Source organism: Seriola dumerili, unplaced genomic scaffold (assembly GCF_002260705.1).
Source record: "Seriola dumerili isolate Sdu_G_001 unplaced genomic scaffold, Sdu_1.0 BDQW01000149.1, whole genome shotgun sequence".
Taxonomy (NCBI): domain Eukaryota; kingdom Metazoa; phylum Chordata; class Actinopteri; order Carangiformes; family Carangidae; genus Seriola; species Seriola dumerili.
In genome coordinates, this window is record NW_019174404.1 from 21,265,021 (window position 1) to 21,290,302 (window position 25,282).

A 25,282-nucleotide genomic window follows, 5' to 3' on the forward strand; every position below is an offset into this window, starting at 1 on the left:
GGAAACATATTTTACCACCGAGTTTTACACATTGGACAGATTTCAATGATTTTGCAATTGAATATATATATATACATACATATATGTATATATACACACAACATCATGGAGTACCCCACCATATTGTTACATTGGATGCAGACACTGATGTCACTGACAGGAGGGGAAAGCACCTAGACCCATCATTCAGAGGAAAAGTTAATGAAGTGAAACTTATGTGTAAAAATTGTGTCCCACACTGCAGATGAACTTTAAAATAGCCACACTGTGTCATTTGGCCGTAATAATGTCAACCTTTTTTATTGTGTTGGCTCAATTCAATTCAGTGTTTTATTGACATGAATGTCAGGTGGAAGCATCACAGACAATATAATAAGGATATCAGGAAAAAAATACATAATCTATGACGCAAAATCGAATGAATAAGTAAAAAGAACAAGAACAGTAATTTTTGTAATCATTGTATTATAGGTCTGCTAAAGTAATTAGTGTTTATTTAGGATCAAAAAACGAAACACATAACAACAATACATTGATATAAAATGGTGAGCATGAGATGTGAGAGTGTGAGTGTGAGGAGACTGACTACAGCTGTCATGTGTTGTTGTGCTGTGACACACACTCGCGTATCTCGCTGCTTCTTCGGCGCCGACACTGTTTTCTCCGAGTACGTGTTGCATTTTAGTCACAGAGGGAATGAAAGTTTTAGATTTACATTTCATTTTTGTGAAGAACTTTGTTCTGACATCGCTGTGTCTCCACCTGTCTGTGTGCACAGAACTGACTGACCAGGTGCTCGACTCTGCCAGAGAGCAGCACTCCATGACTCGGACTCAGGTAATGAGGACTTGACTCAGACTTGACTCAGACTTTAAGGTTTAGTGACTAGCACTGGTATGAGCTGTAGCTACCCTATAACACGCATCAGACAGTTCTAACACGGCAGTGAGTGCACTAAAAGCAAAACATGCCCTAAATGGTATTAAAAGAAAATTTCATAACTTGCTTATTACACTGTGCGGTAGGTTAGGGTTAGGGGTATGAGGTCCACTCACTCATCATAGGGGATAATCTCGACATGCAGAATTCTAATCTGCAGATACAAAGAAAAACACAGATAAATCCCTCTTGAGCAAGAATTATACAGATTCCCGCTGATAATTAACATTCAAAGCAGAGCACTCACGATTTTTTATCACCTTAAACGAGCCCCCCCCCAGACTCCCTCTGTTCCAATGCCCTCCAAACCCACGAGCTGTGCCCAGAAAAGAGTCGATAATGTCCGGTGGAGCTGAGACTAACTGCCTTCTCTCAACGCTGCTTTCCAAACACCAATCGCAGTAAAGCAAGTTAAAACACTGTAAAGAAACCTATTTGAAACACTGAAGAAAAACTAAAAGCCAAAGTAGATTAGAACCTTATTTGTTATTTTATCAGAGATAATGAACTGGCAGAAATATCTCTTAACTGTCAGAGAAACAGTGAAACCTCAGTGACCACAAGCTGACGGCTGAAGGAAGGCACACACAAAAAAAAAGACAATTGAAAGGAAACAACATGCGATCGCTGTTGAGTTTGAGACACAGATGGACTTCCTCTTAAAATGTTATCCAATGAAATAAGGAACATTAACCATGTAACATGCAGACAAGGAGACAGGGCTGCTCTATCTTGCTGCCCAATATATATCAACATGCTTATACTGAGGAGTGAAATGTAGTTCGGACAGGGTTTGAATGCCTGAACAGGCTCCTCAGTTCCAGAGTTGTTAATTATTTATCTTAACCATTAGTCAGGGACAAAGAAACATTTTCCATCTCTGACAGGACTTCATTAACGGTGTGAAGCTGTAAGGGAAAAAGCTGCAGCAGCTGCAGATTCAGTACAGTCACAGGGCACTTCTTATTGTCACTGCTTGATGCACTTCAGAGCTTCATGTAATATTCATGGAGTTACCACTGACTGATAAAGAAGTGTGGCACACAGCCTCACATGTACCTCAGCTGCACCTGTTGTTCTCTGTTCACAAACCGGGCTCCACAGATAATATAAAAATATCATGGAAAAAAAAAAATAAGAGACAGTCATAAGATAACTCTATCTGACGGGAAGGAAAACACCTCGTCTCAGAGAAAAGGTTACTGCAACAGGAAACTGATCTTTGAAAATCTGAATCACTGGCAGTCCCCCCCCCACCACACACACACCACACACACACACACACACACACACACAATCACAGCCAGTTTCAACTTCTCTGGCCAAGTATGTCTTAACATCGAAGGGATTTTATATACATAATAGGGTGTTTAGCCTCATTGATATAAATGGACAAAAATACTGGAAAAATCTCACAATAACAGTCCAACTCAACAGCAGCACGAAATGACAATAAAGTTGAAACAATGAAAACAATGTTCAACCTCTATGAAGGTAGTATTGTCAGTTGTTTGGCTCTGCGCAGCTAAAACATAATATAATGAAGCCCTGCTTGTGCTCAGTGTGTACACAGGCAATTGTTGTTCATCTTAACAACTTCATAAGGCAAGATCACGTCAACATTGTGTTTACAGCTTGTTGTTCTGTCACAAGTGGCCAAAAAAAAAAAAAAAATCATCTAATGCAGCTTTAGGTTCAAAGTTACGGGTTATCTCATTATCTCGAGATAACGGGATGATTTTCCGTTATCTCGAGATCAATGCTGTTATTTGAAGATAGTTAGTCACTTATCTCGAAAATCATCCCGTCATGTTGAGATAACTGAGCTTTGTTATGGAAGGATCACAGAACAATTATCCGGTTATAGTGAGATAACAAAGCTCCATTATGTTATGTTGAGACTAACTATGTTATCTCATGATAAGAAAATAATTGTTCCGTTATCTCGAAATAACGGAGCTTTGTTATCTCCAGACAATGGAATAATTCTGCTATTATCTTGAGAAAACAAAGAAAAAAAAACAAAAAAACCTTTTAACATCTTCATGATGACCACTTCTGTTGTGGAGGTGAGGTCAGGTTGTTCCAAAGGATAAAAATCTACTGCTCCACATCCCACGTGCTGCCCGCGTGCTGCATAAAGTGTATTAACTATAGGTCAAATATAATAATAATTCTTATCCCACGCATTCATGTAATATCTATTGCAGGTGAGATATAAAATCAGCAAGAGACGCACAGTAGGCTGTGTTCATTGGCTGCACATCTGAATGTGACGTTACGGAAGCAAGACACCACGCTTGTGTGTGAACGACAGAGAGAGAGACAGAGACAGAGAGAGAGAGAGAGCAGCGGTCAGTTTGATGCGGACCTCCACACCGGAAAGATTCGGTAAGAAAAAACACGTCTTTATTTCATTTAATTATGTAAATGTTTTGCCCGGTTGAACTTCAGTTTCCAACAGTGAAGCATGTGAGTGTATTTTTTTGTACCTGATGAAGGAATGACTTGTTTGGACTTCCAAGTCTATATCAGTTAAAAGTCTTTTTCGTATTTCCAGCTGAAGTGACACATCCTGTTGAATGTGAGTTATTATGAGGCGGGTGAAACGTCCAGTCGAATATTTGTTTATCGTGAGAGTGAAATGTGGTTCGGACAGGGTGTGAATGCCTGAACACTCTCCTCAGTCCAGAGTTATTAATTATTTATCTTTACCATTACAAGTCCTGTCGGTTAATAGGCTGCTGTCGGGGGAGACAAACAGTGTTGGGAGTCAGGGACAAAGAAACATTTTCCATCTCTGACAGGACTTCATTAACGGTGTGAAGCTGTAAGGGAAAAAGCTGCAGCAGCTGCAGATTCAGTACAGTCACAGGGCACTTCTTATTGTCACTGCTTGATGCACTTCAGAGCTTCATGTAATATTCATGGAGTTACCACTGACTGATAAAGAAGTGTGGCACACAGCCTCACATGTACCTCAGCTGCACCTGTTGTTCTCTGTTCATCTCTGCAGTAATCTCAGATCAAACCGGGCTCCACAGATAATGTACAATCATAGAAAATCATACAACAAGATTGTAACCAGTTAAGTTCAATATAAACTTATACACACAGGCACAATGCAAATTCACATGTTAATATCACTGGACTGTAGTGATGATGCCACTGGAATAAGAATATCTAAACCTATTGACATCACACACACGTGTATTAATCTTAAGGGTGTGCTGATTTTGTCAGTGTGCTGACTGCTGCTGTGATATCACGGAAGTCAGACACCTGTCCTGGAGGGAGGGTCATGGTTAACCTCAACAGCACTCCCTACTTCACTCACTCTCTCACATCCTGACTGACATGTGGCTGAGCAGAAACATACTTTCATTAGTTTGATGGCAAACTAATGACTAATTAGTGACTGGTGAAATGACTGGGCCATATCTTAAAGGGTTACTTCACAAAAAGTACAAAACAAGCTTACTGTATATTCTCACTCAGTATCCAGCCGTGCAGTTAGTGTTATTGGCCGTGGGTCACTGCTGATGCTTCTGCAGTCACCACAAACAATGGAGGTGAATGGATTTTCACCTGCAGTGCTTCACTCATGGATGAATGATTTGATGAAGAAGTGGATCTCAACCCAAAAGACGCTTTAAAAGAGCACTAATCAATATTTTTATACTAACTATGTATGTATATGTATATGCAACGGCGTTTCTAGACCCCCTGGGGGCCCTAGGCAAGAGGGACCACGGGGCCCCCCAGAATCACGATGAATGAAGTCCAGGACTACGGATCAGTAAAGAAATCTTTTATTAAACAATTAGCATATAAAATAAATAATAAATAACATAACTATCTGAATGCAAACTTTACATACAATATATAAATAACAGAAAAACAAACATAACTGAAATGTGCAAAATTTTCAGAATGATAAAAACGCAACCAAGCAAAAAAACAAACAAACAAGGAATTGAAGTGGAAAGGAAGAACTTAAAACTTGCTGTGACACCTTGGTCCTATATCCACAGTCCAACAGTAGTGCCTTTTTTTTTCTTAAAACTGCTGCTTGCGGGCCTTGGCTTCTGCAAATGCAGACACTATGTCTTCCATTTCTAAAGACCTCCGAACATCTCTTTCTATTGAGATCAGTGCCAGTCCTGTGAGCCTCTACCGGCACATGGTTGACCTCAAATAGGTTTTGATCAACTTCAAAGCAGAAAAGCTCCTCTCACCAGAGGCAACAGAGACAGGAAGAGTCAAGAGGAGACGCAATGCAATGCTTAGATTACTGTACAGATCCAGAAGGTTTTCACTGTAAATGTAGTTTAACATGTCATTTGGGCAGGTGGAGGCGTGGTCTGGAAAAGTGTAGACAGCAGAATTGATCTCCAATTCTAAATCATCTGCCTCAATGTCATGCATTGTTTGCTCCAAGTTCTTGCAACTTGCACGAAGCTTGCCACTCTTTAGCACCTGTTGCATGCTTTTCTTTGAAAACAGGAAATTGTAGAGTGTCATGATTTGCTATGGCAGACACCTTTTGTTAGTTTTGTTCGGACTTTCTCACTTCCTGATTTATTTTGTAATTTGGTTCCTTGTGTGTCTCAGTGTTTTTGCTTCCGGTCTTGGTCCTGTTTCTGTGTGGTGATTGTCTGCCTCGCCCTAATGTGTTTCACCTGTGTTCAATCACCCTTGCCTCCCTTGTCTATATAGTCTTTGTGCTTCCCTTTGTCTGTGTCTGTTCGTCTGTTGATTTATGGGTTTGTCCTCAGTCCGTTCATGTCGGCTTTTCCCTCGGTCTGTTCATGTTGCCTGTACCTGTTTCTTGTTTAAGTTCCTGTGATTCCCTGTTCTTCCCCTGTGTTTCCCTGTGCTTGTTTTTTAAGTTCTTTTGTTTTATTTAACACCTTTTGCACCGTCTCCCAAGTGTTGGCTGCATTTTGGGTCCAGCCTTACCCCTCTAACCCTGACAGTCTTGACATAGAGAACATATATATCTTCCATTTTTGAGAATCTGTCATTCAGGCTTCTAAGGGCTGTGTCTACTAAAGGGAGAAAGAACTCCTTTTTTGAAGGACTCTTCTGGACTGGACTGGGTTTCTGCTGCTCCCTCATGCTGAAAGCGTTTTGCTGCTTTTCTTTGCCTTTTCTCTGGAAGCTCCATTTCAATTTCCAGTTCTTCTGCAATTTCTACTGCATCATCTTGACATGAAGCAAGCCCACTGTCCCTGAAGTTTTCCAGGTACTGCCTCACTCCCTGTGTTTCTGTTCTAATAGTTTCCAGAGAAACATCTGGACTTTGCAGCAGCTTGCTCACAAGGTTAACCTGGTACGAGACATTGTACCAGATCATGGTGCACAACAGAAAACACCAGGACTTCAGCTCATCATGCAAAACATTAGCAGTGGACATTGTTTCCGAATCCCTCTTCTCCACTGCAAATGTGTGGAGAGCCGACAGTGCTCGGAGAATCTGTGGCAGTTGGTATCTCACAGCCTTCACACTTTCAATACGAGCCTCCCATCTTGTTGTGGACAAAGGTTTAAGAGACAACTGCTTTACATGCTCCTTCAGAATTGCCCAGCGTTGTACAGATGAACTGAAGAGATTGTAGAGTCTTTGCGGCACATCAAAAAACGAGATGGACAGGACTGATGACTTTGCAGCATCTGCCATAACCAGATTGAGAGTGTGACTGCTGCAGGGGACACACAGTGCCTTGCTGTTATTCTGCAAGATTCTTGCCTGAACACCTTGTTTTTGTCCCATCATGTTGCTTCCATTGTCATATGACTGGCCACGACAGTCAGAAATGTTTAGGTTGTGTTTCTGCAGATGTTCCAGCAGAGTTTCAGTCAGACCCCTACCAGCTGTGTCCTCAATGTCAATGAATCCAATGAAATGCTCAGCAATAGAGACACCAACTGATGGTTCACAATTCACAATCCTCAGAACAATGGAAAGTTGTTCTTTGTGACTGATGTCAGGTGTGCAGTCCATGATGACAGAGAAGTACTTTGCTTTGGTCACTCTTCTCACTATCTCTTGAAGAGTTTTATCTCCGACAAGGGTTATTATTTCATTTTGAATGACCCCACTCAAATAGTGTACCTTTTTGTTTCTTTGTTTTGAATTCTTCTAATGTGCTCACTCAGCACTGGATCGTACTGTGCCATCAGTTCCACTAAGGAGAGGAAATTCCCATTGTGATGGTCATAGAGCATATTTGAAGGCCCTCTCAAAGCTTGATTGCGCTCAGCCAGATGGCAGATGATAGAAATCACTCTTCTGATGACACCTTTCCAATGCTCAATCTCAATCTGCAGCAAATTCTGATGGGTTTGGTCTATGGTTGTCCTAGTCTGCAATCTCTTCTGCAGGTCATGCCAGCTTCTCATATTCTCACAATGCATTTTTGAATATTCATGTTCTTTGAGGTGATGAGCTAGGTTCTTCCATGCACAGTAGCCACTACTGCTTAAAGCGCTGTCTCACTTTCCAAAAAGAGTGCAAGAGAAACAAAATACTGTGTCCGTGCTGACAGAGTACATTAACCATGAACGTTGGATCTTCTCACCATTTCTCATAGTCATTTTGTAATTTTCTTTGGTGAATCTCCGAGGTGGGTTTTCTGAATTTTGGGGGAAGTCCATGTCTGTTATTTGGAGTGGTCCTTTTCTCACAATTTGACACCGAGCATTGTCGTCGATGGCTTTTGGCCACAGCGCAGGATCATCTGATATTATTTGATTTGATATTATTTGACTACCTTCTGGTGACGTGGCGGTGAAGAGGTGGTGACGGAAAGATGTGGTGTGGCCTCAAATTGTAAAGGTGCTGCCATGCTGCTGCTGCTGCATGAAGTTGCCATCATGTCCTGCTCATCTTCCTCAAGGTCCCCCTCATGATCTGAGGTTGATATTGCTAGAACAAAAATAGTATAAGAAACAATTGTTTAAGAGAAATATTTGTGTAGTCATATTAAATCAGATAGATCCCATGATATATTTTAAATGGGAGAGCAAGTCACTGTAATCTTAACTTTAAAAAGGAAACTAAATAAGTTCCTACTTTGCTGCTGCTGCTGCTGTTGTTGTTGTTGTTGTTGTTGTTGTTGTTGTTGTTGTGGGCCAAAAAACTTCAACAAAGCACCTTGAGGAAGAAAAAAGCCTCATTTGGCCCCAATATCCTCAAACCAGCTCTTCCAGTAGCTGCTGATCAGAGGAAGTTTGGATCATTCCTTCAGAAGAACCGCTTCAGCTCAGACAGATTCTTAGGATGTCTGGCGTGACTAATAATAACAATGATAAGGCATAATAAGGCAGAAGCAAGAATGGAAAGAGGCTCAAAGGCAATATTAAACAAGCGCAGGACAGAGATGAGGTGAAGGTAAGAGGGAAGACATACAATATACTTCAATGTAAAAAAAGGACAGAGAGATTAGATGCTGGGTAAAAGCAATCACACACACACACACACACAATGAAAGCAATGGAAGAACGATAAAAAGATGATTTCACATAAAAGCAATATAAAAAAGAAATGGGTTTTAAGATGTGATTTTAAAGCAGTCACTGATTGTGCCAGTCTTATCTCCTCGGGCAGTGTCTCTCCTCAGGTCCATCCACAACATCTCTACTGGATTAAGGTCTGGGTTCTGACCGGACCACTCCAGAAGGTGGATTTTAGTCTGAAGTCCTTCAGTAGTAGATGTACGTTAATGTTTAGTGACATTGTTCTGCTGAGCTTCATCAGGTGGACAGACACCCTGACATGATCCCGTAGGATTCCTTTTATAAACTTCCCCTCTGTGATGTCGACGCAGCGAAGACCCAGCTCATGATGCTCCCTCCACCCCGCTTCACCTCGGGGAGGATGTTTTCATGTTGGTGTGGAGTTCTCTTTATACACCACACGTAGCGCTGCAGGTTCTTCCCAGACAGTTCAACTTTAGTTCCATCAGGCCATCAAACGTTTTCGCAGTAGTGTCTATGGAGGGACACCATGCACCATGATGTGTGTGTGGTCGACTCATGAACAGAGATGTGAACCAACTCCAATGATTCCTTTAAGCCTCCTTTGTTACTCTGAGTTTCTTCGTTAATGTTACTGATCGTCTGTGTTGAGCTTTTGGAGTCATGTCAGCTGGACGTCACCTCTAGTGAGAGTAGCCACAGAACTGAATCACCTCCATCTATGGACAGTTTGTCTGACTGTGGACTGATGAAGATCTAAACTTGTGAGTATAAGTCAAAGTGTCTCTAAACCACAGCTCCACTGTTGTTTCATTGACTGGACTTGTTTTGTTAACTCCTGACTCCAATTAGCTTTTATTGATTCACATACTTTTTCCAGCTACACGGTGAATATTTTAAGGATGTTTTCAATATGGACAAGGACAACAATACAATTTGTGTATATATATATATATATATATATATATATATATATGTGTGTGTGTTTATTATTATTATTATCATTATTATCGCACATTCTTTCAAAGTGAAGCTGTCAATATGAAAGACACAAGCGCAAACACTGAGTCTCAAGCTACATCCTCACTTATACATTTTAATTTTAAAACGCATCTCTTTAGCTTGAGCAGCACGGTGGGGCAGTGGTTAGCACTGTCACTGCACAGTGAGAAGGTTCTGGGTTTGAACCCCGGGCCTGGGGCCTTTGTGTGTGGAGTTTGCATGTTCTCCCTCCGCCTGAGTGAGTTATCACCGGGTACTCCAGCTTCCTCCCCCAGTCCAGAGACATGCACATTAGGTTAACTGGCAACTCTAAAGTGCCCAAAGGTGTGAATGTTAGCATGACTGGTTGTTTGTCCCCGCAACCCTACAAGGATTAGCGGAATAGATAATGGATGGATGGATTTCTTAAACTACATTTCCAGTTTTCGCGGCCTAAAAACAGAGCCTGGGAAACGCTGTTGAGTTTGAAAGCTTTGCGGCTGCGCTGTAGGAACGGACGCTTTTGGAAATAATGACGCAGACACCTGCCTCGCCTCCTGATTGGGTTTTATCAGTCACGGCTGCCAGACAGCAGTGAATGCAACATGGATAGCAATCAAAGGTAACGCCACCAATCACTTGGAGCACAATCACATTGCCCAATACGAAGAGTGCATGGCTCCCAAGTGGGTTCATCTAGCCAAGACTTTGAATGTGAAACTGTTTTTATACAACATTTAATGCATCAATGTGCATTACAAACTAAACACACTCATTCCCCTATACTAGCAACACTAGTAACACTAGTATGAGGCACACTAGTATTATCTTTGTTGATTATCTTTGATAAATCTGGACCAAATAAATTTAATCCCAAGTCCCAAGTAGTTGCTACTAAATGCACAGTAAAAATATCATTCTCATAAAAGAAGTGATGCGTGTTATTTCTCACTTTATCAAGATAAAGACTGCCTAGTTAGGAAGAGCGATGACGGCCATCTTGGCTGATCAGAGAAAAGGAAAGAGCTCCATCCATAAACTCAGAAAGCCAAAAGCGAATATTTCAGAGTGGTGTTTTGAGGGTAGGTGATCTCTGGGAAATGCAGTGCAAAACACCACAGCAATTAGCACTTAGCGGTAAATATGAAGACTAAAAGCCATACAGGGTTTCATGGAAGTAAGTAGTTCACCACATAGTGATTACTGGCAGGGAAATCTCTTATTACAGCTGACTGTATCATTGTTGTGATGTTTGTGATCCAATTTTAACGCCAAGATTTTCTTTTATGATTTAAGACTGTGATGACGACTGTGTATCCCCAGATGTCTAAAGTGGTTTCTGAAATATCTGCACGTGGTATATAAATACAATCCAAAATATAGTCCATTATATAAATTTGGCATTTAGCGTGGAGCACCTTGTTGGTGCATCTCCATGGCATGGCCATTTCATACCTGAAGTCAAACGTATTGCACTTCTTGCAAATGGAAAGTCCTAAAATATGTCTGTATTTATTATGTCTGTCTGTATTTGTTTTTTTTAAAAAAACATATCAGCTGGAATTCAGCATCAAAGTGGACAGTTGTGGTTGCGGACAGATGGTTATTTCAAGAAAGCTAATAATACCAACATCCATTCTTGATGCCCTCTTTAGTTTGATGCGGTAGAAGCTTGTGTCACTGAATCAGCGACCACAGCCGAAACCAACTGCCACTAAACTACAAAGACCGACTTTGTACATCCTTGTCTGTATCTAAGATGCAAACAGAGTTAATATATTGATGTTCCTGAGTGATGGCTTCACCAGACTCAGAGGCAGAGGTCTGGCTGCGAGGGGTGAGCACTGCTGAGTGAACACACTTAGCGAAACAACGAAGTGGAAGGGGTGAGTGGAGCTAGATGATAATCAAATCATATTGAATGTCATCTCAGAGGTCCAATCTCTGAGCTATTAGGAGAGAAACTCATCACACCAGTTTATTTACATTGACAGCAAATCCTGGGAAAGAAGGAATCAGATTACTCTATTGACTGTTCATGATCATAAATTGGAAGGAAATCAGATGATTGAGACTGTGTGGTCCAGATATGATACTCTGTGATGAAGTAATTACCAATCAGCTGTTTGAATCTGACATGGGTTGAGATAATGTTCATTTTAATTTAATTCAATTTTATTTGTATAGCGCCAAATCATAACATAATCAGGGCACTTGACAGAATAATGTCACCATCTTACAATATTATAGAGAGAAACCCAACAGTTCCCACAATGAGCAGCACTTGGCAACAGTGGGGAGGAAAAACTCCCTTTTTAACAGGAAGAAAACCTGCAGCAGAGGGTCAGGGTCACCTGAGCCAGCTCTAACCATAAGCTTTATCAAAGAGCACAGCTTGAAGCCTGATCTTAACTGTAGAGAGGGAGTCTGCCTCCTGGACCCAGACTGGGAGCTGGTTCCACAGGAGAGGAGCCTGATAGCTGAAGGCTCTACCTCCCATTCTGGTCTTAGAAACTCTAAGAAACCACAAGTAGACCTGTACTTAGAGAGCAGAGCGTTCTGTTAGGATAACAGGGAACTATGAGCTCTTTAACATACCATGGTGATTTTAGAAGGTTAATGGGAAAGCAGAATGTTTTGGGGAAAATTGATTTGAGAAATGATCTTTCGGTCGTGAAGGATGAAGATATGCTGATAGTGAAGCATTAATCAATCCTGAACTGAAGGTTTTACTTCAGTTACTCAGCATACAGTATATGGTGATATATACATAATCTGAATACACACTGTGCTAATGATATCTGCCTACCATAAAGATAAACAGGAAACATGGGGAGAAAACAAGAATCCAGACAGGGATGCTGCAGTTACACGTTGTACCTCTGTTTAAGATTTAATATCTTAATGAAATATAATCAATATTACCAACCATGTGGTTTGGTTAAAACTATGATGTTTATATAGTGATAGAAATGTTGTGATGACATTGTAGTCCACCAACACCCAGGGGCGTTTCTAGGGTTTGAGGAGATGGGGGGCTTAGCCCAGACACATGTGCTTGTGTCTGTGCGTTTAAGCAGTTCCTCATTATAAAGTCAGTGGAACACGGTGCCACAGTAAATATCTACCCCTGCAATATTAATACTTTTCATCAATGTAAAATGAGAGTGAGTTGTAGTCTTAATTACCCGAGTTACCTGTCAGTCCATATGGCTTCAGGCTGACAGCTCTCGGTTTGTCTGGAAACAAACTGCACAAGAAGTAAACAGCAACAATGTCTTTCCTTTAGTCCGGACCAAATGAAAACACCCTGAGGTCACATTGCTAAGTTTACTCAGTAGTTAATAGTTTATTTGATGCCGAAGCCTTTTACTTCTTCTTCTCCAGCTCTAACCATCTTTTAGTGAAGCTGAACACTCACCTTGTTTTTTTTTTGTGCCTCTGTGTTTTCTGACCAGTTTAGTTTTCCTCTGTTTCTGTCTGTCTCCTGTTTCTGAGTGTATCATAAATCAACCATAGCAGCAGGTACATAAATCAAATACTGACAGCTGAGAGACAGACGCCCACAGGGGAGTGATATTGTAACATCCAGTCTTCTTATGGATCCATGGAAACCGATGGTGACTTGGGTGCTGTTGGATGAAAATCTAATCTTGCTGTAGGTCAGTGTCGCCCAAAGCAGATGGAAAAGCAACCCACTCCAAAGGCAGATGATTACATATTGTTGCACCATTTTTAGTGACGGTCTGTGTGCAGGTCTCAGGTCTATTCACTTGTTATGACATTGTGATAAGGATACAGTCCAGTTCTTTGACTCCTGTAGACTTGTTTTCTCATGAACGGGCGTGAGCATACTTGTCACTCTGCACTATGTAGTTTAATATGAATCACATATAACAGAATCAGTACAAGGTCCATGTGACTCAGCTGGGGTCACTGTGATTTTTGTAGGACTCGGGCTAGCTGCGTCTAATACCTAGAATTTGATTTGCATTTGTGTATTATCTCTCAATGACTGAACAAACTCGTGTCAGAGGAGATTTTAAACAGAGATCTGAACCTCGATTTCGACCTCTCAGATTGTGTGCAGGCTCCACAGTAAAGCTGAAAAATCCATGAAGTGTGAAATTGTACATCACAACATGTAAAAGCACTTAAGCACTGAAGTAAACAATAGGAGTCTCTCTTCTCTCGCAGGGCTGACACACTCACTTGTTCTCTGTTATCAATGGATCAGTGGACAGCAAGTGTCTGGACTAAATGTGTAGGGACTAAATGTCCTCTCAACATCAGTAAGAGAAACCTCTGTAGTCAGAATGAGTTGCTTTGTCTTTAGCAAAAATCCTGGATTTTTAGTGGGTGAGGAGTGAAGGTTGGGGTTGAGGTTACAGTGAGGTTGTAGAGTCAAGGCTTAATGGTTTGGGCTGATTGCAGAGTGTGAATTATACAATGACAATCAGGGGGGTCTAATATTTCTCCAGGGCGAAAAGGGAACCCAAGATGCAGCGCGGAGTAGTTGGTTGATATTGTTCAATTACCCAACCAGGTAAAACTCCTGCATTCCTGAGTGAAAACAAAGAGGGTGTCTATTATTAAAAAACTAATGTTAAAGGCAAAAGTCTAACTGAACCACTACACCAAATGAAATAATAAACTGTGTATTGATGTCAAAACGTATCTCTACAACAACTAATCCTCCGTTGTCTCACTGCTCATGACTGTGCACCAGTGTTTGCTAATATTAGATCATATGTTAGCTAAACTGTAACTTAAGGCTAAAGATAGAAACTAGCAAATATTAACTTCCATCCGTAGAACATTCAGGTCAGCATGGGACATTTTTTATTGTATAAGATTTCCTTAGAATAATTGTTTTAATGTTTGACTCGTGGCAGACCAAAACTGACATTCAGGTCAGCATGGGGCATTTTTTATTGTATTGATCACATGACAGTGATGAGTCCCCATAGAATTATCACCCAACTCCGCAGAGCTTTGAGTGAAAAAGCCCCAAATACCCGCTGTACCCTACCTGCTCTGCAGCAGACAGCAGAGTTAGCAATGAGCTGCATAGTGGAACACTGAGTTTAACGGCTAGGAGTTGGTGTTCAGATTGTATGTGTGTGTAATGTATCCCAGTGAGATCAGGTGATCCAGGTTTAATGATGCATTATTGCAGCCATTGACCTACAGCTGCAGCAAACAGGCTGGGTCAACAGATCAAAATATGCAGGTTTGTAGAGAACATACAGTATATTTTTAAACCTTATATATATATATAATTTCACAAATAGAACATCTGGTATTATGCCTGTGTATAAATTCTAATTATTCCCGTCACCTGGCTGAATAAGGGTTAAAAGCGTGGGTTATCTTGACTGTAAAGGAATGCCCAGTATATCCAACTGTGTCCTAATCTGACAGTGGTTTATTTAGGAAGATTAGAGAGACAGAGAGTCATACTGACAGAGAGGGAAAGAGAGATGATGCTTGTGGTCTAAGTGTGTTGCGTTTAGTGGCTCTAAATGGTTTTGCAGTATGTTATTATGGAGCCATTCTAAAAATGCTGGGATATAGTAGAGGTTATATTCAGAGGCTTCACTGTCCATTGACTCTGTCACACACTGGAGTTAGAGTTCACAGTAAGGAAGCAATGCTGCATTTACAGTGGCTGTGGAAGTATTCTTTCTTCTCCTTCCGCACATTTTATTGTTCTGTAGAAATGAATTTGAAATGGATAATGGATGAAACATTTTGCCCACCAACTTGATAAATTAATAACATATAATGACAAAGTGAAAACATGTTTTTAGAAACTTGCAAATTTAATCAAAATCTAAAATTGAAATCTTAAATCCAGTTCTTAGTTGAAGCACCTTTGTTGGCAGCAATTACAGCTTTGGGTCTTCTTGGCTAAGTGTGTAGAAGCTTTACACACCTGGATTTCGGGCAGTTTATCCCATTCCTCCTAGAGGATCCTCTCAAGCTCTGTCAGATTGGATGGGAAGCGTCTGTGAACAGCCATCTCCAGGTCTCTCCACAGAGGTTCTAATCTATGGGGTTTAAGTCTGGGCTTTGGCTGGGCCACTCAAGGACAGTCGGAGACTTGTCCCAAAGCCACTCCAGTGTTTTCTTGGCTGTATGGGAATGGGACCTGACTTTTGCAGCTCTGTTAGTGAAATGTTGGGTTCTTGGACACCCTACCACACTCCCTGACCAAGGCTCTTTGTACTCCAGGAAGAGACTTGGTGGTTCCAGACTTCTTCCATTTTAAAATGATTGAGGCCACTGTGCTCCTGGCAACGCTCAGAGCTTTAGAAATGTGTTTTATCGATGCCAAATGCAAAGGACTATAGAGATCCTTGGCTTAGTTCTTGTCCCGACAGGCAGTGTGAATTGTACAACCTTACATACATCATTATCAATTCAGTTGCCACAAGTGGACTCCAGTCAAGGATAATTAATGCAAACAGGATGCACCTGACCACAATTTGGAGTCACACTGCAAAGAGTTTTTATGCCTCCACTCCAGTGACAGCCAGAGCCGGAGCGGAGGCATATTGTTTTCAGGTTGCCCGTCCTTCCGTCTCATTCTGGTGGACACAATATCTCAGGAATATCTCACTCTGGCATTATGGGCTTTTGAGAGTAGGTTGGCAACAATGGCAATTTTGTCCATTTAAAGTTAAATCTACAACACAATGAAGTGTGCAAAGCGTGGCGGAGTGTGACTACCTTCTGAAGCCACCATAGATGCTTTTTATAAATTCAGTTTGCACTGGTTTATTCTCACAGCATCAATGGAAGTAATTCGAAACATCTACAACACAGTCAAAAAAATGAAATGTCAAAGTCAGGAATATAAAGTTTTTTTCTTGTGTAAGTTATTGTTTTGGGCCTTTATTCAGACGGACAGGAAAGTCAGCGAGAGAGAGAGAGAGAGAGAGGGGATGCCATGCAGCAAAGGACCACAGGTTGGTTTTGAACCCATCGCTGCTGCGATTGGGCCCAAGCCCATGTGGCCACCGAGGCGCACCACAAAGTGGTTTTCCATTCGATTGTGCACTGTGTCTATCTTTATGCCATCATCAGAAAAACAGAGCGGTGGGTGGAAAGATACGATGCAAGATGCAAAACTGTACTTCTGTGTTTCAACGAAAACAAATGTAAACACTGCACATTTAATAGTTTGAGGTTATACTGATAACTCTGCTGGCGTTGGTATATGTTATATTTTAAACTACTTTACCAAATAAAGGAAACACCTAAAACGGTATTTATAATATGAACAATATCCAATATTACAAAATCTACAGTGTGGGTGAATGCAGCTATGATTTATGTCAGTAATGTTACTCCCCCATGTATGGACTGAACCAATACGTAATCAAGGCTTCAGCCTTTGGGCACACTGAAGGTCTGTGTCCAGTTTCACAGTGTGGCGATTAGTGTGTGGTAATTTGATTCAGTTTGTCGGTTAACACTGTATGGACCTTGAGCCATGACCTGTATTATTACCTCATCCCGAGGCCCTGTGTTGTGTGTAAAGGTCGCTCCTCTCCTTTTCACTCTCTGTTTTCCATCACTACCAGGGTTTTCCGTGTGTTCAATCATTAATTTCACTCCAACGTTTCAGTTAATCTACTGATTTATGTTCAGGTTACATCAATAACAGTTTCAGCTGTTTCAGTTGTATAGTTTTTAAAAAAAAAAAAAAAAAAAAAGGTGTGTTCTGTTGTTTCAGTGTGTTCTGTGATATTAGGGCAGATCATCTGCTTAATTGGTGACACATTGTCATATGTCATTAGGCACTCCAACCAGTGAGTGACTGAGCGCTGTCAAGTGAAACGAGCGTCTGCAGTGAGAGGATGGGAGGGATTGGTTGACATCTGAACTTCCTTCTTGTTGTGTGATGTTACAAAATAACCTGCAATACTCAGCAGTAGCTATTTCACAGTAGTGATGTTGTATGTGTAGACAGAGGATGGAGGACTATTGGCCCCCGTTGACATAGACATGGTAAGATAAATGCATTGCGAAGAGATGTCTCTATTGTAATAATGCAGGCTTGACAACGGGTGCTGCTCTCTGTAGAACTGGTGCAGGTTTTTAGCTAGAAGACACACGTGGCTCTCTGGAAGTTAAACAGCTTCTGTATATTCTGCTTCAGTGATATAACCAGTGTGGATACAATACTGTATATGGACCATACAGAGGGGTCTGCACAAAGCGGAACTGAGGAGGGTGTTTTCTGTTTGTAGAGATGTTGTGAAGTTAAGAAGTGTATTGTTGCCTGTTAGAGTAAATCTGACTTTGTTTTCCTCTTTTTGCCACGATGCTTGTAAAACTGCTGTGTGAGGGCCTTTCTAATCCTTTCTTATCATTTGTTGTTATAATTTCTAGGAGTTTTGTAGTTTTGCGTTGATTGCATTGAGGGTCCAAGGTGAAGGGTGTCATTTTTATGCCTCTGCGCCAGCGACAGCCAGAGTCAGGTTGTCAGTCCGTCCCATTCTTGTGAAAGCGATATCTCAGTAATGCCTGGAAGGAACTTCTTAAAAGTTTGACACAAATGTTCAATAGGACTGAAAGATGATTTCATTAGATTTTGGTGGTCAAAGGTCAAAGGTCAAGGTCACTGTGACTTCACAAAACACATTTTTGACCATAACTCTAAACTAATGGTCAAAGGTCAACTTCACTGTGACATCATAAAGTTGTGCACTGTTCAAAACATCATTCAATGCTGTAACTCAGGAAGGAGAGAATGTGACTGTAACTTGGCTGGTTGTTGATTGCCTACAACCATGTGGTGGTAATTGCTTCACAATATGATCTTCAAAGCAAAAGCCATTTCACATTGTGTCTCTGATAAACATCTATTGACATAATAATAACATCTAGACTTCAACACTGTGTCACAACCTGTGGATGTCTGCATGTGAGCATTCTACTATCAGCAAAAACATACAAATAAATGTAAATGGACTCCAACTCCAATTCGGTCATGACAGTTGTTGACAGATGTTAATCACTGATGCATTCACCATTTGAATTATATTATTACATTATAACAAATTTAAATGACTTACAAGGACAGGATGCAGATGTGGTCTTAACAGGAAGTTGAAGTATTTCTTAATCTTAGATTTCCCATGTCTCAACCATGGCACAGAGAACTGTACGATGTTATGGCAACATGATTTTGTTCATTTTATTCAGATAGTTTTAGTTTTTCAGTCATTCCAATGGCATAGCTTTCCAGATGTCATTATCAGTCGCTATCATTATCAGTCATTGTCATTATCAGTAATGATTTAGTTTATTATAAAAAAATTACATAATGTTCAGAGCTAAATCAAAGTCATTCCCAGACTGTGGCCTAAAGTGTTTTTTTTTACAATACAGGAGAGCAAATATGATCTGAGAGGTGTTTGTAAGTTTACTGTACAAAAAGATAAAAAACAAACAAACAAAGGGATTAAAAGGAGATTCTATTGTTGGGGTTAAATTATGGAACAATATATATAAATTTGCGTTGTCATTGTGAGCATGTTGATGTTTAAAGTTATTTAAATGCAAAGTTATTTATTTATTTATCATTTAGTTGGAAGCACCACTGTACCTAAGGACAGCTCCACACAGCTGCTAGCGTGGCTGTCTTGTTAAGCTCTGATGGGAATTATGCTGCATCATATCCGTCGTATCAAAGAAGCATCACGGCGACAGGAGCGAGTCTGATATACAGATGTTCATAATCTCTACTAAATCATATTCTTCTGTGTTCCACAGTGGCCTGATGAAACTACCCAATCTGACCAGACACATACTCAACCACATGAGCGCTCCAACCAGCATGAAGATTTGTGTGTGTGTGTGTGTGTGTATCTGTGAACATGTCTGAAAACATTCACGAGAGAGAGAGTCCATGTTAAAGGTGAAGTAATATGAATGTGAGTGGCATGGATGTGTACAACATGTCTGAGGAGGAAGTGATTAACTGCACCATCAGTCATGAGATCCACCAGTACGTCTTCTCCTGTGTCTATATCCTTGTACTATTGGTAAGTCAATATTGAACTAACTAAAAAAAAAAACTGTTGAGGTATCTGAATACTTTACAAATGTGCACAGCAAATGTGAAAATGGTTTGTAAAGGGGAAGGACTTGTTTCCAAATAGAAGTCAGTGTGACACAATCATGTCTCAGGCTCTAGAAAGCCTTCCTACCCCTCCTCGAATACACAGCATTACAGCACCGACACTAAAAGGTGCTGTATGTAAGTATCGTAGTTTAAAATGTCACAACATTAACTAAAATGACCAACAGAATGTCAAAAACGTCTATGTGTTGTGTTCAGAGTGCGATTTATGAAATGACAGTTGGGGGGGGGGGCAAGGCAGACAAGATGTGCAGCTAATATCAAGGTTTAGAAATAGTATGGTCCACTTTAGGGTGTCTGAAAGTAGGATAAATATTTCAACCCCCCTGAACTGATTGTGTTGCATGTACTGTGCATGTGTTGTAACTACTAAGTTAGCATGCTAAACACTTCGCTCCAGGCTCTCTCCTCGTAATACAACTTTGTACCCCGAGAGGAGATAGTGAGTCACCGTCAAAGGTGTGTCCGGTCTCATGTGTGAACCTCAGCACCTGTTACACTGTGATTCAACATAGCGCTCTCTATGCAAACCATAGGGGACAAGTTAAAACATGTTTTTTTTTTTACGTGCTATTCAGTAGCAGGTTGTTTCTGGAGTGGTGTCAGGAATGTCAGGGATGATTAAGTGTTTCCAACACTTAAATTAAATATAGTAGAGAAGAGAGCACTCCACCAAATGAGCATTACACTCTTTTAACGATATCAGACTCACAATGGACAGTTTAAAAAAATGTGAGGTTTAAAGAATGATCAAAATTCATGCAGCAGAACCAAAGATCTAATCTTTGTTATTTCAATGCATCCTTCTTCCTTGTCAAAACCTCATTATGGCAGCATTATAGGCGCTAGACTCACAAAAATACCTTTGAAGATATGTCTTTTCCTTTTAAGTTTACATTTCATCAAATCATGGAGGAATCTACAGAGTGCTGTGCTAAGCAAAGGGTCAAGGGTTTATTCTCCAGCCCTCTGCAACACTGCAGGGAATATGCAAGTAGAGAAAGTGGATGGATGAATAGATGGGGTTGTGATCCAAAATCAGTTTAGAAAACTCACCATTCTGCAACTTGCAAGTGTTACCTTTAAATGCAGTTAGCTGTTTATTTCTCCTGTTACCCTCAGCCGTGGGCCTCCACTCTGTCCACCAAAAGATGCATTATATCACTAAAAAGCCCTAAAGGCTCTGCAAGTCAGGTTTGCTTAGGAATTACATCCATATTGCACGATTCTTCATCTCATAATTTACACCCATTGCCAATGTCCGGTGGTGGCGTTGCAGGAAGTAGTGAGTCACACAGGCTCCAGGAGAGGGAAGAGTAATGTGGAAGAAAAGTGCCTGTAACAGCGAATGAAAATAATCACAATGAATGATCTTCTTGATTCTAGATCGGTGTTCCCTCCAACTTGTACTCTCTGTACCACGCTGCTGTACAGCTGAAGCAGAAGAATGAGCTGGGAGTTTATTTAATGAATCTCACCGTGTCTGACCTGTTATACCTGGCGTCGTTACCAATGTGGCTCCAGTACATCTTTCAGGTAAACTGAAAAGCAACCATTTGTTCTGTCATATGTTTGATTTTGCTGAATGCATTGGATGGTGCGAATTTTTAGAATGTAGATGTTAAATTAACGACGTTAAATGTTCACCTCAAACATCAGAATGATACGGGGGCTCTGAGAGCTCAACGCACTGCAACGGCAGAAAACATGCAAATAGACAAAACACAAACAACTTCATGGAAAGATCATGAGCTGCAAATACTCACAGCGAGAGACAGTGAGAGAGAGAGAGACAGTGAGAGAGAGGGAGGGAGGGAGGTTGATGTGTAAGGGCCACAGGTGAGACTTGAACCCGGGCCGCTGTGGGTAGGACTGCGCCTCCATGGTGCTCCTTCTACCAGGTGAGCTGCTTGTTTGTGTTTTGTCTATTTGACGAGAAGAAGGGGAGAAAAAAATGTGATCTCAGTATTTTGGCAATGGCATGATTGTTGGTGCAGACAGGCTCGTTTGACTATTTTTGAACTGCTGATCTCCTCGGATTGTCATGCACAACAGTCTCTAGAGTTCTTACTCAGAGTGGTGTGAAAAAAACATCTGTGGATGGAAACGCTTTGTTGATTAGTGAGGCTCTACCCATTATTAGCGTGGTGTTCCTATTGAATAGCTTTTTGAGCTTAGGAAGTGTTGTTGTTTCAGGATGATGATTGGCAACACAGGGAATGGTTGTGTAAGCTGTGTGGCTTCCTGCTCTACGAGAACATCTACATCAGCATTGGTTTCCTGTGCTGCATCAGTCTGGATCGCTACCTGGCTGTGGTCCATCCTTTAAGGTAACCCTAACCCTAACCCTAACCCTAACCCTAACCCACTGCCATTACTGTAGCTATTCATGGCCTTTCTGCCAGTATGTCATTTTTGATACTACAACTGAGGGGTAAGAAATTCACCAATTCGAGTGTCTTGGTTATCTCAAGATAACTCGAGATAACTGGATAATTATAAAGTTAACGCGAGATGATGAGGCTTTGTTTTCTTGCAAACAATATTTGTGAGTTTGGCCTTTCTCGGCTTCTGTAAAACTGCATATTTGTTGTCATATTTTATTTTCACTGACGGGTAAACAACACATCAAAACAAATTTCATAGGTTATAAATAACTGTGTGTGTGTGTGTGTGTGTGTGTGCGTGCGTTACATAAGCTTCTTATTCATTACTAATTACTTGTTCTTTTATTTTTCTAATCTCCATGTCTCCAGGTTCAGCTCTCTCCGCTCCATGAATGCAGCGTGGCTTGTTAGCGCAATCATCTGGCTGAAGGAGATCGCAGTAGGCGTGGTTTTCTTCCGCCACAAAGAACTGAGCAGAGACCGCAAGAACCAATCGGTGTGTTTCGAGCACTACCCCATGCAGCCGTGGGAGTACCCGATCAACTACTACCGCTTCACCATTGGCTTCATGTTCCCACTGGCCATTTTATCGGTAGGATAACATTTTTACAAATATATTTTTGATCATATTTTATCGTAAAGATTTTGACACGGTCACAGAGGCATTTTATCGCATTGTAATCACATTTGAGTTAATTTATTAATATTTTGCAAACATATTTTTCATGCTCACGGTCGCCTTTCTGCATGCGAGATCTTGAAATGAGTAATGCTGTAGGAAGATGGTGGTAGCTTGTTAAACTTTAAGGTCAAAGATGGTTGATATTTTCTATGACTGGATAAACAGGATGTAACCTGAAACTAGTCTGAGTGGAAGAGACAGACAACCATGAGGAGGTGATTCTAGTTACTTTTTTTTAATGCTTCCTTTATTTCTGTTGGGCACATTGAATGAGCTCTGTGTAGGATAGTTGTGTTATACAAATAAATTTGCCTCGCCTGTGTCTTGACTGTGTAGATGTGTATAAACTGGGCTTGACTGACATCACCTTCGCTCTCCATTTACTTTTGTAGCACCTTTTAGGGCAGGGCATCATTCTGATTGGTTCATAGAGGTTTGTGACATCACATAATAAACAAACATAGCTCCGACCCCCTTTAACTTGAGGTTAGAGGTCTGATCTGAGAACACCCATGTTAGCGTGCAAAGCCTGTCAGTATTTTTACTGACACATGTAATTGGTGTTAGGTTGTGTCTGTGATCAAAATGCCACACTTCATATTCACTTATATGCAAACAGACGAAACAGAAGACATCAGAAAACAAAGACTCACAACACGACATCAGCGTTTCCAGGGGACCCCAGAGTTGTATTCTTGAGCATGATCCCGATGGATCTGATGACTTATCTTTTTTCCTGTCCAGATCAGCTACCTGTGCGTCCTTCGGGCCGTGGGTCGGAGCGCCGGGACACAGCTGGTTCAGAAGATAAGGATCAGGCAGTTAGTCAGCAGCACCATTCTCATCTTCCTTGTCTTTTTCTCGCCGTACCATGTCTTCTTGTTAGTGCGCACCCTGCTGGAGCGGGACTGCAACTTTATTGCAGGTACTGTTCTCCGGTTTTCCACAAGTATTCCAGTGAGTAAGAATGAAAACTCATTTTGACCACACGGCCTGTATTCTTATCTCCTAGGAGTATTTAACTACTACCACCTGTCGTTGCTGCTGACCACCCTGAACTGCGTCGCCGACCCTGCTCTCTACTGCTTCGTCAGCGAAAGTGCCCGCCGCGGCCTGTACAGAGCCATTATCCGACCCTTTGCCAGGATATTCTGTTGCTGCTGTCGCCGTGGCAACGTGAGCCCTGCCAATCCAGCCAGAGATTCCCATGAGGTCGCCGTCGACGAGTACAACGGCCAGCCAACTGTGACGCTGCTCACACACACCAGCACGTTCAGTAACATAAAAGCAGACCCCGCCTGCAATAACACACTTTTAATCACACAGACTGATGAAAAAACTGTAATGCCCTTAATTAACACAAATGAAAAATATGTGCTCGGTGATGGAAAGCCCAGCTGTGTGATAGCCATGGAGGAGCAGAGCCAAAAGACAGAGAGGACTGAGGAGACTGACAAAAGCATCAACTAAAGTGATCCAGGAAGCGATCAGGAACTGTGCTAGCCGGCCTCAGGGCAGACTGACTCCCTCACCACATCTTAGTCTGAGAATCGGACTGAGCTTCTCATGTCACGTGACCAGGGTATTCATTCATGTTGGAACATATATCACCTGGGCTCTATCCTAATGTCCAGCAGGTGTCCACCGCTGGATTAAAGCAGCAGCTGGCTGAATTGGTAATAATAAATTTTGGCAAGACATTTATTTACACTCTCGGTTGTTGTTATTACTGGTTTATTAATGAGTAAAAAGTAAAGTTTATTAGTTATTATCAGTTAGAAAGTATAACTTCTAAAGCCTCCGTGGCGGCGACAGCCACAGGCATATTGTTTTCAGGTCTGTCCCATTCTTGTGGACACGTTATCTCAGTAACACCTTGATGGAACTTCTTCAGATTTTGCACAAACATTCACTTGGACTCAAAGACGAACCGATTTGATTTTGGTGATCAAAATTATGACAACATTTCACACAAATATTTTACTTGACTGTGGATAAACAGGGATGTAACCTGAAACTAGTCTGAGTGGCGGAGGCAGACGACCACGAGGACGTGATTCTAGTTTTTAATAAAGAGTGACTTACTAGAAAGTTGTATCAGTGTTCCTTTAAAAAGATGTCATTGAACTCCAAGTATGTCGACAGCCATGTTGACATACAGCATGTACTGTATTCAGACCACTTCCCTTTCCCTTTTCTGCACGCTTTATTGTGTTGTACATTTAATTTTGAATGGATAAAATGACGATTTGGTATTTGCTGCCAGATTGATTGATTTATGATGAATTTGCAAAAATAATTTTCACATTCTCATAGTTGGTTACTGAGTGTAGATTGATGGGCAGAAATGTCACAATATAACGTGCAAAAGATGAAAGGGTTTGAATACTATCTGAAGCCACTGACTGCTTCCATAATGCTGTTGAAGTCGTTTATAATGTTGCAAATCTGGGACACAGTCATCTTCTAATTACACTGTTAAATGCTGTGATTTATCTTATATTTATAATGATGTCACTGCAGGCAGAAACTCTTTAATAGTGATGACAAATGAGTTCATTTTCTGGCTTAATCCATACACAACTCTTTCTGACATTCAACCCAGATACAGCACACAACAAACAATATCAGAACAAATCTCATAAAAACTTG

General features: G+C 41.1%; 1 protein-coding gene across 2 annotated transcripts; it reads left to right on the forward strand.

Moving 5' to 3' along the window:
• The first annotated feature begins 3,277 nt into the window (after window positions 1-3,277).
• Window positions 3,278-24,525, forward strand: LOC111225641 (ovarian cancer G-protein coupled receptor 1-like). 2 transcript variants are annotated; one of them, XM_022750639.1, is made up of 7 exons: window positions 3,278-3,330; window positions 19,192-19,463; window positions 20,948-21,097; window positions 21,758-21,891; window positions 22,318-22,540; window positions 23,375-23,555; window positions 23,643-24,525. In XM_022750639.1, exons 2-7 carry the CDS (start codon window positions 19,347-19,349, stop codon window positions 24,098-24,100), a joined length of 1,263 nt encoding a protein of 420 aa, XP_022606360.1. In that variant the 5' UTR covers window positions 3,278-3,330; window positions 19,192-19,346; the 3' UTR covers window positions 24,101-24,525. The 2 variants fall into 2 exon arrangements, with proteins under 2 accessions (XP_022606360.1, XP_022606359.1); XM_022750638.1 differs by lacking the exon at window positions 3,278-3,330 and adding an exon at window positions 17,351-17,421.
• The last annotated feature ends 757 nt before the right edge of the window (window positions 24,526-25,282 follow it).

What these genes read in the sequence shown, in the direction of transcription:
- LOC111225641 (XM_022750639.1), top strand. Translation starts at nt 19,347, where the DNA reads ATGAATGTGAGTGGCATGGATGTGTACAACATGTCTGAGGAGGAAGTG. An exon ending in TCTATATCCTTGTACTATTG is followed by an intron (nt 19,464 to 20,947) that starts GTAAGTCAATAT and finishes TCTTGATTCTAG; the next exon opens with ATCGGTGTTCCCTCCAACTT. An exon ending in GGCTCCAGTACATCTTTCAG is followed by an intron (nt 21,098 to 21,757) that starts GTAAACTGAAAA and finishes TTGTTGTTTCAG; the next exon opens with GATGATGATTGGCAACACAG.